The 14,938-nt window shown below is 43.9% G+C and overlaps 1 protein-coding gene across 1 annotated transcript in view; it reads right to left on the minus strand.

Moving 5' to 3' along the window:
• Positions 1 to 14,938, minus strand: part of LOC119956167 (wings apart-like protein homolog) — a 175,216-nt gene that overhangs the window by 34,948 nt on the left and 125,330 nt on the right. The window contains exon 13 of the mRNA XM_038783092.1: positions 2,817 to 2,992. Coding sequence (XP_038639020.1) covers positions 2,817 to 2,992 — 176 coding nt within the window. The remainder of the gene's footprint in view (positions 1 to 2,816; positions 2,993 to 14,938) is intronic.

Raw genomic sequence — 14,938 nt, forward strand, 5'->3', positions numbered from 1 at the left:
GCATTCTGGGATTTGTTTGGGCGCACGGGACTCCGAGGGTAAGGAGGACCTTTTTGGAGCGGGGCAGGGATAGAGGGGGGGCTGGTGCTGCCCAACCTCTCTGGGTACTATTGGGTGGCTAACGTCTCGATGGTACGCAAGTGGGTAATGGATGGGGAGGGGGCAGCATGGAAACGGATGGAGATGGCGTCCTGTGGAGGCACGAGCCTGAAGGCACTGGTAACGGCGCCGCTGCCGCTCCCTCCAACGAGGTACACTATGAGCCCGGTGGTGGCGGCTACCCTCAAAATTTGGGGGCAGTGGAGGCGACACAGGGGGAAGTGGGGGGCTCGGTGGAGGCCCCGCTGCGGGGGAACCACTGGTTTGTCCCAGGGAACATGGATGGCGGGTTCCTGGGGTGGCACAGGGCGGGCATTAGGAAGTTGGGAGACCTGTTTATTGACGGGAGTTTCGCGAGCCTTGATGAACTGGAGGAGAAGTTTGAGCTCCCCCCGGGGAATATGTTCAGGTACCTTCAGGTCAAGGCGTTTGCTAGGCGACAGGTGGAGGTGTTCCCTTTGCTGCCCCCGCGGGGGGTAAGGGATAGAGTGCTTTCGGGGGGTGTGGGTCGGGGATGGGAAGGTGTCTGACATCTACCAGGTAATGCAGGAGGTGGGGGAGGCGTCGGTAGAGGAGCTGAAGGCTAAGCGGGAGGTGGAGCTGGGGGAGCAGATTGAGGAGGGGACATGGGCGGACGCCCTGGAGAGGGTGAACTCCTCCTCTTCATGTGCGAGGCTTAGTCTCATCCAGTTCAAGGTGCTGCACCGGGCCCACATGTCCGGATCTAGGATGAGTAGGTTCTTTGGGGGCGAAGACAGGTGCGTCAGGTGTTCGGGGAATCCAGCGAACCATGCCCATATGTTCTGGGCATGCCCGGCACTGGAGGAGTTCTGGAAGGGGGTGGCGAGGATGGTGTCGAGGGTGGTGGGATCCAGGGTCAAGCCAGGCTGGGGACTCGTGATATTTGGGGTTGGGGTGGAGCCGGGAGTGCAGGAGGCAAAAGAGGCCGATGTCTTGGCCTTTGCGTCCCTAGTAGCCCGGCGGAGGATCTTGCTGCAATGGAAAGATGCGAGACCTCCGAGCGTGGAGACCTGGATTAATGACATGGCGGGATTCATTCAGCTGGAGGGGGTCAAATTCGCCCTGAGGGGGTCGGTACAAAGGTTCTTTAGGAGGTGGCAGCCTTTCCTCGACTTTCTGGCTCAACAATAAGTTACTAGGTCAGGGGGGTTTTAGGGGGGGAAAAAAAATTAAATTCAAGAAATGCCGCAAGGGCATTCCTCAGGACTCCCAGTTGGTCATTAACATCGGTTGGGTAAGGTTTTATAATAATAATCGGGAGAGGTGGGGGAGCATCAATAGCACCTTGGATGGGATTAAGGAGAGCCAGCATTGATTCGTAAAATGTAGATCAAGCTCGACTATTCTAATTGAACTTTTTGAAGCAACAGAGAAGGTTGATAAGGGAATGCGTTTATGTTGTCAAAATAAATTTTAAGAAAACATTTAACATAAAAAGGTTGGTTCGTAAATGAAGGCTGGTGGAATAGGAGGGTCAGTTTGGATGAAGAATTGGTTTAAGGACAGAAAACAGTGAGTCATGATATATGACGATATTTCAGACGATGGTCGACACTGGTATTTAGAGAAATGTGATGTGATGTATTTTGAGAGAAGGAATAGGGAGAGGCAATATGGATTTAATGGACAGTTCTAAAGTGCGTAGGGAAAGAGTGGCCTGGGTGTTCATGTTTATAGTTCTTTGAAGGTGGCAGACATATTGAGGGAATAGTTAGCAAAACATACTGGATCTTGGGTTTCATAAATAGAGGCATGGGATACTAAAATAGCGAAGTTACAACTAGAGTATTATGTCCAATACTGGTCACCACACTTTAGGATGTGAGAGTGCAGAGGAGATTCACCAGAATGATTGCAGCGATTGGAGGAGTTTAGCCACAGGGTTAGGTTGTAGAGCTGGGGTGGTTTTTGGAGTAAAGGAGATTGAGGGGAAATTTGATAGAGGTGTGCAAGATCATGACAGGTTTAGATTAAGGTAGACAAAGGAAAGCTTTGGGCAGATGGTAAAGGACTAAGAGGAAGAACATTTTCACATAGCGAGAGCTAATGACCTGGAACTCTATACCTTGTGAGGATGGTGGAACCATAGATAATCAATGGTTTCAAAGAGAAATTGGATGGGTACTTGTAACAAATAAACTTGCAGCAGAGTGAGGAATGGGATTGAATAGTTTTCTCTAGAGAGCCAGCATAGACTCGATGGGCTGAATAGCCATCTTCTCTGCTGCAATAACTGATTTGGTGACTGCAACTGAACATTACTGACATTTTGAAGCCAGGACAAACACTGAATAACTTGAAGGGTGGGGAAATCAGGATATAGGGAGTATACTTAATTAATAAAAATGAAGTTAATGTCACAGCTCCCACCTTTAAAAGCAACATTGACGATTTGTATGTTACAATTATTTTCTACTCCGCATACCCAAGGCACTGAGGCAAGAGTACAATGGTGCACAAAATGCTTTCTTGCCCTCAACACATGTGGGGAAAATAGCATAAGTTGAACATACAACCTCTCCTCCAGTTATCCAAGTTTAATGTGATCCTCATTCTATTTTACTGAGGCCACAGTCCATGTCCTGCTCACCTCACCACAAATCACATTCTCAAAACTCAGCATTTCATGTATTTATTCCTTAAATTTTGAGCCGAGTGGCAGGGAGCAGATATGCTTCCTCCACTTAAAAACTTACCATTGTCATTGGTCAAATTTAACAAGACCCCAAAGATTGCTCTCATGCAGTCCTCCACTGCTTTGCCAGTATGACTGGAGGCATTGTAATGTGGGAGGGAATTGCTGTTTGCCATGCAAACCTTGCTATCTTCCCGGTTATATCGTGTGATCAGTTGCTCACAGTGTCGCAAAGCCCTGCAGATAAAGCACATTTAACAAGGCATCAGGAGAGGGAAGGTTGTGTATTTGGAAATCTGTGGCTCAGTTCACATTAAACAATTTAAATCATGCAACTCAAATCAGATTGCAATTCAGTCTGTCACACAATATTGCAGATTGACTTCAGAATTCTGGTAAAGACTGCAGCACGAAGCAAACAAAATGCTTAAAAATGTGAACGTATCCCCCCCCCCCAGGTTTGCACACTTCCATTCTGGAAGATGTAAAAATCCATGCTTTAAAAATTATATTTTTTCCATTTTACCCCTTTTCATGACCCCGTTTGCTCGTGATTGGGATAACAGGGATTGGCAATGAACAAAAGCTGCCAGGTGCACTACAATAGTCTTGGCTAACTCTCCTGCAGCATTTAACTTCTAACTCAGAATTCACAATCTCTGCTGTGCTTCAACCAAAAATAACATCTACCTTGTATACTCCAGCTCCTCTTTCTCACATTCACAATGCAACAGATTTCTGCATTTTAAAACTTGCTACGATGAGAATTCTCACTGACTGGCAGCATGTACAGAAGAATGTGAACAAGAACAAAGTCATCCCTCCAACATGGCTCCACAAATCATTCCTCAAACTTGTTCCACGGGTCAACCAGGTTGTTGAATACGACTAATCACCTGAGCCCCTCAAATGCATTCATTTCATGCACACAAAGGAGCAGACAGATAACGTATCATCACAGTTTCAAACCCTGCATTATTGATTTACTAAATGATAGCCTAATTGCTGAAATGGACTGAAATACTGCAGGCATTGCTTTGAATACTGACTGCCGAGGGAAAGCACCATCTACATTCTCGTCTCAAAGCAGCAATAGAACATTAAATGCACTGACTCTCGGTAGGTAAAGGGAAAAGACATGCTGATTCAGCAGTCATCTGTCAACAATCAAAGAATGAAATCACATCCTGATCATTAAACAAAGCCAATAAAACTACAGAGACTAGGCCATAAAAAGTTTTTTAAAATACTTTGGTCACAAGCTGAACAGGTGGGGTGGTCAGACATTAGCCAGTGCCGTCAGAGAAAAATGCCACATTTCAAAATTAGACAAAAATGTGGTATTCACTTCCACAAGGGTCACTAAACCTCAAAAGCAATTCACAGCCCTTCAAATATCAAGATTCTATTTGGTAGACTAGATAGTGGATCATGCAATGGTCGTGGCGCAATGGCTAAAACGGTTCCTCACTGTGCACACTTTCCTAAAAGATTTTCTGCACTATTTGGGGCTCTGGTGGCTCACTCCCCAGGAATCCGAACCCTCCCCAAAAATAAATATATTTGAATGCCGAATGCTTTTATAGAGAATGCATATACTGAAAAATCCTCATTATCTGCTCCTTGCTAAAAGATGTGTTTTACAATTTTAATGTCACTGTGCAGGAGATATTAGAGGTGGTGACCATTATAGAAGCCAAAAATACATGTGTGTAATTTTTAAATTTGGCATTTAAATGTGAAACCATCTGTCGCTACTTGTATGAAGTCTGATCACCTGATTGTGACCACAACCTGGGTTTGCAAATTATGACATAAAATACACCACACATTCCTGCTTTTCATATTTTATTGGGGTCTATTGTACTTTTGGTTTAACAAAACTGTTTATTGATCCTGAATATATTGCATTGACATGTGACCAGATTCAATGGTTTAATAATCACTGCTCAGTAAAAGGAAATGCTTCATCATCCTCCAACAACAGCAATGATGAACCATGTCCAGAGGTTTCCTGTTGGATTTCCTCAAATACAAAGCTGCTGATACTTCCCATCAGACACCAAGCTGCCCTCAGATGAAAAAGTCATGCTAAAATTAAATTGCCATCATTTGACAGTATCCAAATGAGTTTTGTCTTAATTCTTCGCGACTGAAGGAGTACAGGACAAGTCAGCAGTGTAACTGTGATGCCTGTGGACTGTCAGCCTAACGGTATGTGACAGTTCGCTGCTAAGCAGATGGCAAATATTCCATATTGAGAACAGCATGTGTACCCTAACTTAAAACCCACACTCTTCCTTGAGATCACATGCTTAGCCCAGAAACAATGACAAAAGAAAAACAGTAGCTCACAAGAAAATTACTTAATGAGGGAAGGAGAGGATAAGAGGAAAGAAACAAGTGCACAAGACAGCAAAGGAAGAAGCAAAAATAAAAATTGAAAATTACTGCTGGAATTTTCTACGCATTGAGAATCAAAGTTCATAATTACAGTTAATACACTGTTCACCTCCAGATGTGTGTTTGGTCTTTATTCATGGGTGGGGAATTGGGTTGAAAATGTTGAAACATGGAAACCAAGCACTGCAGTCTGAAACCAGTGTGTTAGGCAGCAACATATCAATATAGAAAGTAGCTTATCCATACCCATTCACAGAACAACACCGTTCAGCGCATCATGCCGGTGACGGCCCATCATGCCCATGTTGGCACTTCCAAACAACTATCCAATTCATCTCCTGCTCGTTCCCCATATTCCGGTCATCTGCTTTCCCCTCAAGTATTTAACTAATTTCTTTTTGAAAGTTACGACTGAATTTTCTTCCACTGTCCTTTGAACCAGTGCATTCCAGATCACGATAAATGTATAATTGTGTAATTTGTTCTTCATTTTTTGCTCATTATCTGAAATGTGTGTTCTCTGGGGACCGACCCTCCCACCAGCAAAAACAGCTTTTCACCTGCTTTATCAAAACCCCTCAATTTCTAACACCTCTAATAAATCTCCCTTTAGCCTTCCCTGCTCCAAAAATGTTTTTCTTAATTTTTAAAAATGTTTTCCAATTAAGGGACAATTTAGCGTGGTCAATCCACCTCACCTGCACAACTTTTTTGGGTTGTGGGGGTGAGACCCACCCAGACACAGGGAGAATGTGAAAACTCCACACAGATAGTGACCCGGGCCAGGGATCGAACCCAGGTCCTCGGCGCCGTCCCTGCTCCAAGAATAACCTGAATCTCTCCAGTCTTTCCACTACTGTTGCGCTTCTGTTGCTGTACAGGTTTGTTTCTGCAACTCCAGAGAGCTACATCAGATCATATTGGCAGGTAACGATCACCTCCAGAAGACCAGACAGCCATCAACCATTTTTCGACATGAACACAATCTTGGGGGTCACTGTTGACCAGTTGATGAACTGGCTCAGCGACAGAATATCATGGCAACATCCTTACCTCAAAAACTGGGTACTCCGATGGGTGCTATGTCTTTTTGTCCGACGTCATTTCGTCCAACGACACTTCGTCCACGTCTTTTGGTCCAACGTCTTTTTGTCCGCTCGTCTTTTGGTCCAACGTCATTTTGTCCGGTGATTTTTTTCGTCAAAGAATTTTTGTGACTTTTTACGTGTTTTTGTCGGATGATTTTCTTGGTCAAAGAATTTTTGTGACTTTTTGAGTGTTTTTGTCGGATGATTTTTTTTGTCAAAGACTTTTTTAGTAGCATAGTAATTTAGCATGACCAAACTTGCTTAGTAGCACTCCACTCCACTTTAACTTTTGTAAATAGAAATCTTCTCAAATGCACATAATATACAATAAAGGATCTTTATTACCAGCCTCTTTCCTTTAACGAGCCTCGTTAAAGGATAGTTATTATCGTTCTCTCCCCTTTAACGAGCCTCGTTAAAGGATAGATATTATCGGTCTCTTTCCTAATCCCGAATTCGCCCATCCAGAAATGGCAAAGTTCAGGGAAGGGCTAATAATAGGCAAAAAGGCTCAAATTCTTCGGGGAGATCAGTCGACGTCATGTACGCGATACAAGAAAATAACTGAACGCCTCAAAAGATTGGTCGTTGAATATGTTCCTACAGCGAAAATTGATTTCTTGAGGAATGTTGCTCACAATTTACATCAATTTTAAGTAATTTCGGGAATTCATCCTTAGTAAACTTTTAGATCTTTTTAAATGCATTTTTAGATTTTTTAACTTTTTAACTGCATTTTTCAGCTTGCATTTTACTTGCATTTCATCAATTACTTGCATTTTAGCAATTAAATTCACTTGCTGTATTGTGCCTGCTTTCTATCAATTAAATGCTTTTATACGGAGTTGATTTGCAATTGGTTAATTGGACGAAGTGACGTTGGACCAAAAGACGGGCGGACAAAAAGACGTTGGACCAAAAGACGTGGACGAAGTGTCGTTGGACGAAATGACGTCGGACGAAAAGACGCGACACGACTCCGATGAGTGACTCACTTCCTGACTCCTCAAATTCTGTCCTCCATCTGCAAGGCTGGCCACAAACATGGTGGAATATTCATCACTTTCTAAGCACAATCTCTTGAGGACAAGGGCAGATGTACGGGAACACCACCACCTGCAGGTTCCCCTCCAATTCATTGACTCAGGCACCGTTCCTTCACTGTTGCTGGGTCAAAATCCTGGAACTCGCTTCCTGACAGCACTACGGGAGTTCCTAAAACAGATGGGCTGCAGCGGCTCAAGGCAGCAGCTCACCACCAACTCAAGGGCAATTGGGGATGGGCAACAAAGGCTGCCCAGCTAGCGACATCTACATCCCAAGAACAAACAAAACACTTGCCTGGAATGCTTCAGTTCCAACAAAAAACTCAACAGCATCCAAGATAATCGGTCTCAATATCCACTCCATCACTGGCAACAGTGTGTACAATCTACCAGATGCATAGCAGCAACTGGGCAATGTTTCGTTACCATCACCACCATATCCTGTGGCTTCCAGCACTAAAGGATACGACCAACAATGCCATGTAATGTCAAGCATCACCTCAAACCTCCCTGTGAAACCACATACTTATCCTGGAATTCCCTGCCTGACACCATGAGGGGAACATCATCACACAGACTGCAGCAGTTCAAGGAGACGATCCACCCATCAACTGCTCAAGTAATCCCAGGATAGGCAACAAATTCCAGCTTCACCACCATACCAAGATCAAACCTGACAAATGAGTATTTCTCTGCTGGGAAGGGAAGGCCACAGCCACCCTTTTTCCACCTCCTACCATCTGAATTGCAAGGTGAGGAGAGGGAGAAGTCTGTATACAAGTGCCGTATTTGAAAGTTAATGTACAGGAGTAGATGTAGTAACAAACTGTTTTAACAAGTGATCAGGGCACAGAAGGAACATTGAAGAAATTGTACCAAGCACAGTGAAATTACTTTAAAAACTACAATCAAGCAATAAATTTGTTTTGAGATTGAGATAATTTCCAAGACGTGACATGAATATAATTAACCAACTTACTGGCTCTTGGCTACCTTCCTGACCTGCTGTTCCCCTCTCTGCCACAGCCTATGAAATAGGAAGCACAGGGAGGGTTCACAGTGTCAGATCTGTTCCAGCATCTGTGAGAGCTCCACTTTGCCACTAATCAGATTAGAGACAGAAGCACATTCATAAACAAGCCAATATATTGTGTGCAATACAAAACAAACCAGGAGAATTTCTATCCCCGGGGGCCTCTGCAAGCAGAGAAGACCCGTGTCAAGGCTAAGATTCTATGCCAATGTGCTTCAGCCTTCCTGTATTTTTTTCAAAGTACGAATCCTCTCCCGAGACCATGGCCTTTGTGACAATAGGGCAATGTGATTAGCAGCTCATGGTGGGCTCTGCAGAGTTCGAGGGAAGCACCCGGATGAAATTAGCTCCTTGTAACTGACATGACAAATAGTAATATTCAGACTGACAATAACCAATAATCATTTCAGGCTGCAGGTCAAACTTACCAAGACATATTCTCTCAGCTTTAACCACTTTCACTGCAAGGATCAACGGAAAGTTTGCTTTTAACTTTAGAAAGTGACCAATACACCTGCCTCCACAAAGCAACTTTTCTTGCATTCTTCAGGTGACTCAATGAAGCAGTGATGGTGACAGAATTTTAAGTGCACCGCAACAATTTCAAACCAATGGCCTCACAGAGTTTCATAACATGTTGTGGTACCTTGACAAAGGTGCAACGCAAAATATTTCACCCTCCAGCTGCACACAGCCTGAAAGGACTTTGGAAATAGCCACAATACATCCAGACATACAAATTAGACCCTCAAACCTGTTCCATCATTCAATACAATTATGCCGCCAACTCCATATTCTCGCCGATGCCCGAAAAAAATTGTTACCTATCTCTGCCATGACCCTGCCTCCACCACTCTCTGGGAAGATTTCCAAAGATTCAAGATGCTCGGAAAAAATGTCTTACATCAGTCTTCGGAACCCCCTTAGGGTAAACTGTGCCCCCTAGTTTTATCCTCTCCCATAAGGGGAAACATCTTTTCATCATCCACCCTGTCAAGTTCCCCGAGGATCCTATAATAATTTTATAAACTTACAGTAATTTCCAAAAGGGAACAGGATAAGTACTTGAAGGGGAAATTTTGAAGGGCCAAGGGGAAAGAGCAAGGAAGGGGATAATCGGATAGCAAAAAGGCCCAGATGTTCCATTCCAGAAAGCCACTTGTTGAAGGATGATACTGGAGCCAATCCCTACTCAGTCTTATATCTACCGATGAAAACATTTCAAGCATGCATCTCCTAACTCAACCATCCCAGTTTCACCGTGTCTCTTTCTGGGTTCAAGTGAAACCTAAATGAATTCCCTCAACCTGAACATAATTAAACATCATTGATATACAATTAACACAAGCAGAAAGGGCGGAATTACTTGCTTTCATGCTGTTGTCCTTTAGGTACATTCATTATTCATAGAATGTTTACAGAACAGGCCATTTGGACCAACTAGTCTGTGCCATTTTTCAAGCCCCATAACCCTTCTTCCAACTGACTTTATCTCGCTATCAGCAGAACGTTTATTCCATTTTCTTTCTTATTCACATATTTAACTTCCCCTTAATGCGTCAATGATGGTGCCTCACTGAGGTAGTGGGTTGCACATTCTAACCACCGAGTAAAGGTTTTGTGAGAATTCCTAATTTATTGCAAACTTGTATCATGTTTCGGATTCTCCTGCAAGTGGTAACATCTTTCCGGTACCAACTTGAAAACTTTTTGTACCATCTCTCCTGCTCCTTTTTAGAATATGGAGAGCATAAAATGTACACAGCTGCGTGGTCTAACCAAGATTTTATAGATGCGTTTTGAATCCTTTTATACGACTTTAGTGACCTCCCCTGATATTACTATTTCATAACGCCGTAGTCCTATTTAAGAGACAGTAACCGCACTCACCCAGTAGTTTCATTCCAGTGTAATTTTAGGGTTGGGTTAGAAAGTAGAAATAACACAAACTTACAGCCAATTAAATGCAGAAAATCTCATCAGGCACTCAACATTAATTTTGGTGCAATCAAATAGAGCTCATTATCAAAAGTGCTGTTCCTAAAGGCAGGTCCTTGGCTTGTAGTCTTTGCCACGTCGTTTCATCCTGTGTCAATCCTTTCATTTTCAAGCTATCCAGCATTGATGTTCTCCTCCTTCATAGATTCATACAACATACACACAAAAATGTGGGGCTGGTTTAGCACAGGGCTAAATCGCTGGCTTTGAAAGCTGACCAAGGCAGGCCAACAGCACGGTTAATTCCCGTACCGGCCTCCCCGAACAGGCGCCGGAATGTGGAGACTAGGGGCTTTTCACAGTAACTTCACTGAAGCCTACCTGTGACAATAAGCGATTTTCATTTCATTTCATAGATAGAATTTGCAATGCAGAAGGAGGCCATTCGGCCCATCAAGTCTGCACCGGCTCTTGGAAAGAGCACCCTACCCAAGGTCAACACCTCCACCTTATCCCCATAACCCAGTAACCCCACCCAACACTAAGGGCAATTTTGGACACTAAGGGCAATTTATCGTGGCCAATCCACCTAACCTGCACATCTTTGGACTGTGGGAGGAAACCGGAGCACCCGGAGGAAACCCACACACTCGAGGAGGATGTGCAGACTCCACACAGACAGTGACCCAAGCTGGAATCGAACCTGGGACACTGGAGATGTGAAGCAATTGTGCTATCCACAAGGCTACCGTGCTGCCAAATTTAATTTTCATACAGTGCAGAAGGAGGCCATTCCGCCCATTGAGTCCGCACCGACCCACTTAAGCCCTCACTTCCACCCTATCCCCGTAACCCAATAACACCTTCTAACCTTTATGGACACCAAGGACAATTTAGCATGGTCAATCCACCTAACCTGCACGTCTTTGGACTGTGGGAGGAAACCGGAGCACCCAGAGGAAACCCACGCAGACACGGGGAGAACCTGCAGACTCTGCACAGACAGTGACCCAGCAGGGAATCGAACCTGGGACCCTGGCGCTGTGAAGCCACAGTGCTATCCACTTGTGCTACCGTGCTGCTCCTTCTTAATTTTCCTGGAAAGCTTCCGTCCATAACTTTTCTTACTAATCTCATTGTCTTTTAAGATGTACCCTGCCTGGTCTCTGTTCGGAATTATATTCACCAAGTTCGTTCACTCTCCACAGCACCTCATTTGTTACTTTTTCTGTCCAGCTGATCCTCTTCGTTCTCTTCCAAACCACATTTCACAGCTACTGAGCAAGGTGATCTCCTCCTTCCCCAGGAACCTGTTTCACACCCACGCAAAACTCGAAATCTCAGCTTTTACAAGGCGCTCGAGTTTTTTTCCGGTTAGCGACTGTCTCTTTCCATTATAATTCTTTTTATTTCTTTCTTCCACCTTCTATGTGTACGAAGAAAAGTACAGCACAGAACAGGCCCTTCGGCCCTCCAAGCCTGCGTCAACCATGCTGCCTGTGTAACCTAAAACCTTCTCAACTTCTGGGGTCCGTATCCCTCTATTCCCATCCTATTCATGTATTTGTCAAGATGCCCCTTAAACGTCACTATCATACCTGCTTCCACCACCTCCTCAGGCACCCACTACCCTCTGTGTAAAAAAAAAAAACTTTGCTCGCACATCTCCTCTAAACTTTGCCCCTTAAACCTATGTCCCCTCGCAACTGACTCTACCCCCCTGGGAGAAAAACTTCTGACTATCCACTCTGTCCATGCCCCTCAATTTTGTAGACTTCTATCAGGTCGGCCATCAACCTTGGTTGTTCTAGTGAGAACAAACAGAGTTTATCCAGCCTTTCCTCACAGCTAATACCCTCCATAACAGACAACATCCTGATAAACCTCTTCTGTACCCTCTCCAAAGCCTCTACATCCTTCTGGTAGTGTGGTGAGCAGAATTGAACACTATATTCCCAGTACTGCCTAACTCGAGTTCTATACAGTTGCAACATGACTTGCCAATTTTTATACTCAATGCCCAGGCCAAAAGCAAGCATACCATATGCCTTCTTGACTACCTTCTCCACCTGCGTTGCCACCTTTTGACCTGTGGACCTGCACACCCAGATCCCTCTGCCTGTCAATACTCTTAAAGGGTTCTGCCATTTACTGTATATTTGCCATCTATATTAAACTTTCCAAAATGTATTACCTCTCATTTTTGTGGGTTAAACTCCATCTGCCATCTCTCCGCCCAAGTCTCCATCCGATCTATACATGTTCTGTATCCATCTTGCTAGTTCAACTCTGATCCCATATTTCACCTTCTGTACCAGTCTGCCATGAGGGACCTTGTCAAAGGTCTTACTGAAGTCCATGTAGACAACATCCACTGTCCGAACCTTCATAATAATCTTTGTCACTTACTTGAAAAACTCGATCAAGTTAGTGAGACACAATCTCCCCTTCACAATCCCCAAAGATTTCTGCCAAGGCCTCAGCAATTTCCTCTCTCGCCTCTTTCAGTATTCTGGAGTAGATCCCATCAGGCCCTGGGGACTTATCTACCTTAATATTTTTAAAGACACCCAACATCTCCCCCTTTTTGATCTCAATGTGACCCAGACTATCTACACACCCTTCCCCAGACACATCATCCACCAAATCCTTGTTTTTGGTGAATACTGATACCAAGTACTCATTTAGTACCTTGTCCATTTCATGTGGCTCCACGCACAGATTCCCTCCGCTGTCCTTAAGTGAGCCGACCCTTGCCCTGCCAATCCTTGTGCCCGTTGTATATCTGTAAAAAGCCTTGGGATTTTCCTTAATCCCATTTGCCAATGAATTTCCGTGACCCCTTTTAGCCTTCTTGACTACTTGCTTAAGTTCCTTCCTACTTTCCTTCTGTTCCTCACAGGCTTTGTCTGTGCCCAGCCTTCAAGCCCTTACAAATGTTTCCTTTTCCTTTTGGACTAGGCTCAAAATATCCCTCGTTACCCAAGGTTCCCGAAACTTGCCATACTTATCCTTCTTCCTCATAGGGACATGTCGGTCCTGAATTCCTATCGACTGGCTTTTGAAAGCCTCCCACATACCAGATGTTGATTTACTCTCAAACATCCACCCCCAATCTAGATTCTTCAGTTCCTGGCGAATATTGTTATAATAAATAAATAATCTTTATTGTCACAAGTAGGGTTACATTATCATTACAATGAAAAGCCACATTCCGGCACCTGTTCGGGTACACACAGGGAGAATTCAGAGTGTCCATATTACCTAATAGCACACCTTTCGGGACTTGTGGGGGGGAAACCGGAGCACCCTATTCCTAAACTCTACCCATATTGCCTCGCTGCATGAGCCCTCAGTGTCCTGCCACAGTACAGCTGTGCTATTCTCCTTAACCAGTAATGCAACTCCCCCATCCCTTTTATATCCCTCTCTATCCTGCCTGAAACATTTAAATCCTGGAATGTTTAGCTGCCAATCCTCTCCTTCCCTTAACCAAGTCTCTGTAATGGCAACAACACCATAGTTCCAAGTACTAATACAAAGTTCATCTGCCTTACAGATATACTTCTTGTATTGAAACAAATGCACTTCGGACCACCAGTCCCGCTGTATTCAGGAACATCTCCCTGCCTGCTCTTCCTCAGAGCCTTGCTGGCCCTATTCTCTAATTTCCCTTCAGTTATTTTACCTTCTGACCTATTGCTCCGGTTCCTGCCACACTAGTTTAAATCCTCCGGTGTGACACTAGCAACTTTCCCTTGTTGTATATCTCCTGTTTCCTAAATACTAGAATTCTTGTACCTATTTCAGTCCTCTTCATTCTATGAATATATAAATATTTGTTGGTAATTTGGAGATGTCCATCACGTGGTTTTTCCAATGTTCATTTCATTCTAAAAGTCATACCCACTGTGACTAGTCTTATCTACTCGTTCTTGTAATCCTTCTGTGCTTGCTACAAATTGCTTTGTCAGCTGCAAATCTAACTGATGTTATCATTCACCTTTCTAATCTTAACACCAGATTCTGTGTCTTCAAACACTTATTTAATCATTGCTTCTGCATAGACATTGGAGAAGACTGGTGATAATCACCCTTGGCAAACTCCATATGGTTCCGACTCCCTGTTCCGTGCCTTCCCACCTACTCTGTCCCAATTCCCAACAAAACCTTTGATCCATGGGCAATCAGGCCAATTGTTCCTCTTAAAACCCTCTGCTGTTTGGCCCTTCTTCCTTGATAGATTCTCTAATCAATCAGTTTCCTCTGTTGAGCATTCCTGTTGATGGTATCCTTATCTTTGTTGGCTGGCTGGCGCTTTGTATTCTTCATTTACTTTTTCCTGCCCCTCTGGGCTCCACCGTTTTCAGTGTTTTACACCTTAGATCTTCAGTCTGGCCATTCAATCGGTCCATTTTCATAAGATTATAATCAGAGACTGTCAGCTCCCAGCTTAGCCTTTGCGTTAACACTGCGTCACCAAATATTTCCATGAATAAAACTCAAATTGCTTATTTACCATGAGTTCTGTTCTTTTGCAAAAATCTACCTGATTTTGCTCTCACTAATTTATAGTCCATATGGTCTTGCTTTGTCATACCTCCCTTCTCCAATCACAGTCTCCCATAACAATCACATAACTCTTTCCACTCTCCTGTAGGATTCATTTTCCAAT

Source organism: Scyliorhinus canicula, chromosome 22 (genome assembly GCF_902713615.1).
Source record: "Scyliorhinus canicula chromosome 22, sScyCan1.1, whole genome shotgun sequence".
In the NCBI taxonomy this organism is placed as follows: Eukaryota; Metazoa; Chordata; class Chondrichthyes; order Carcharhiniformes; family Scyliorhinidae; genus Scyliorhinus; species Scyliorhinus canicula.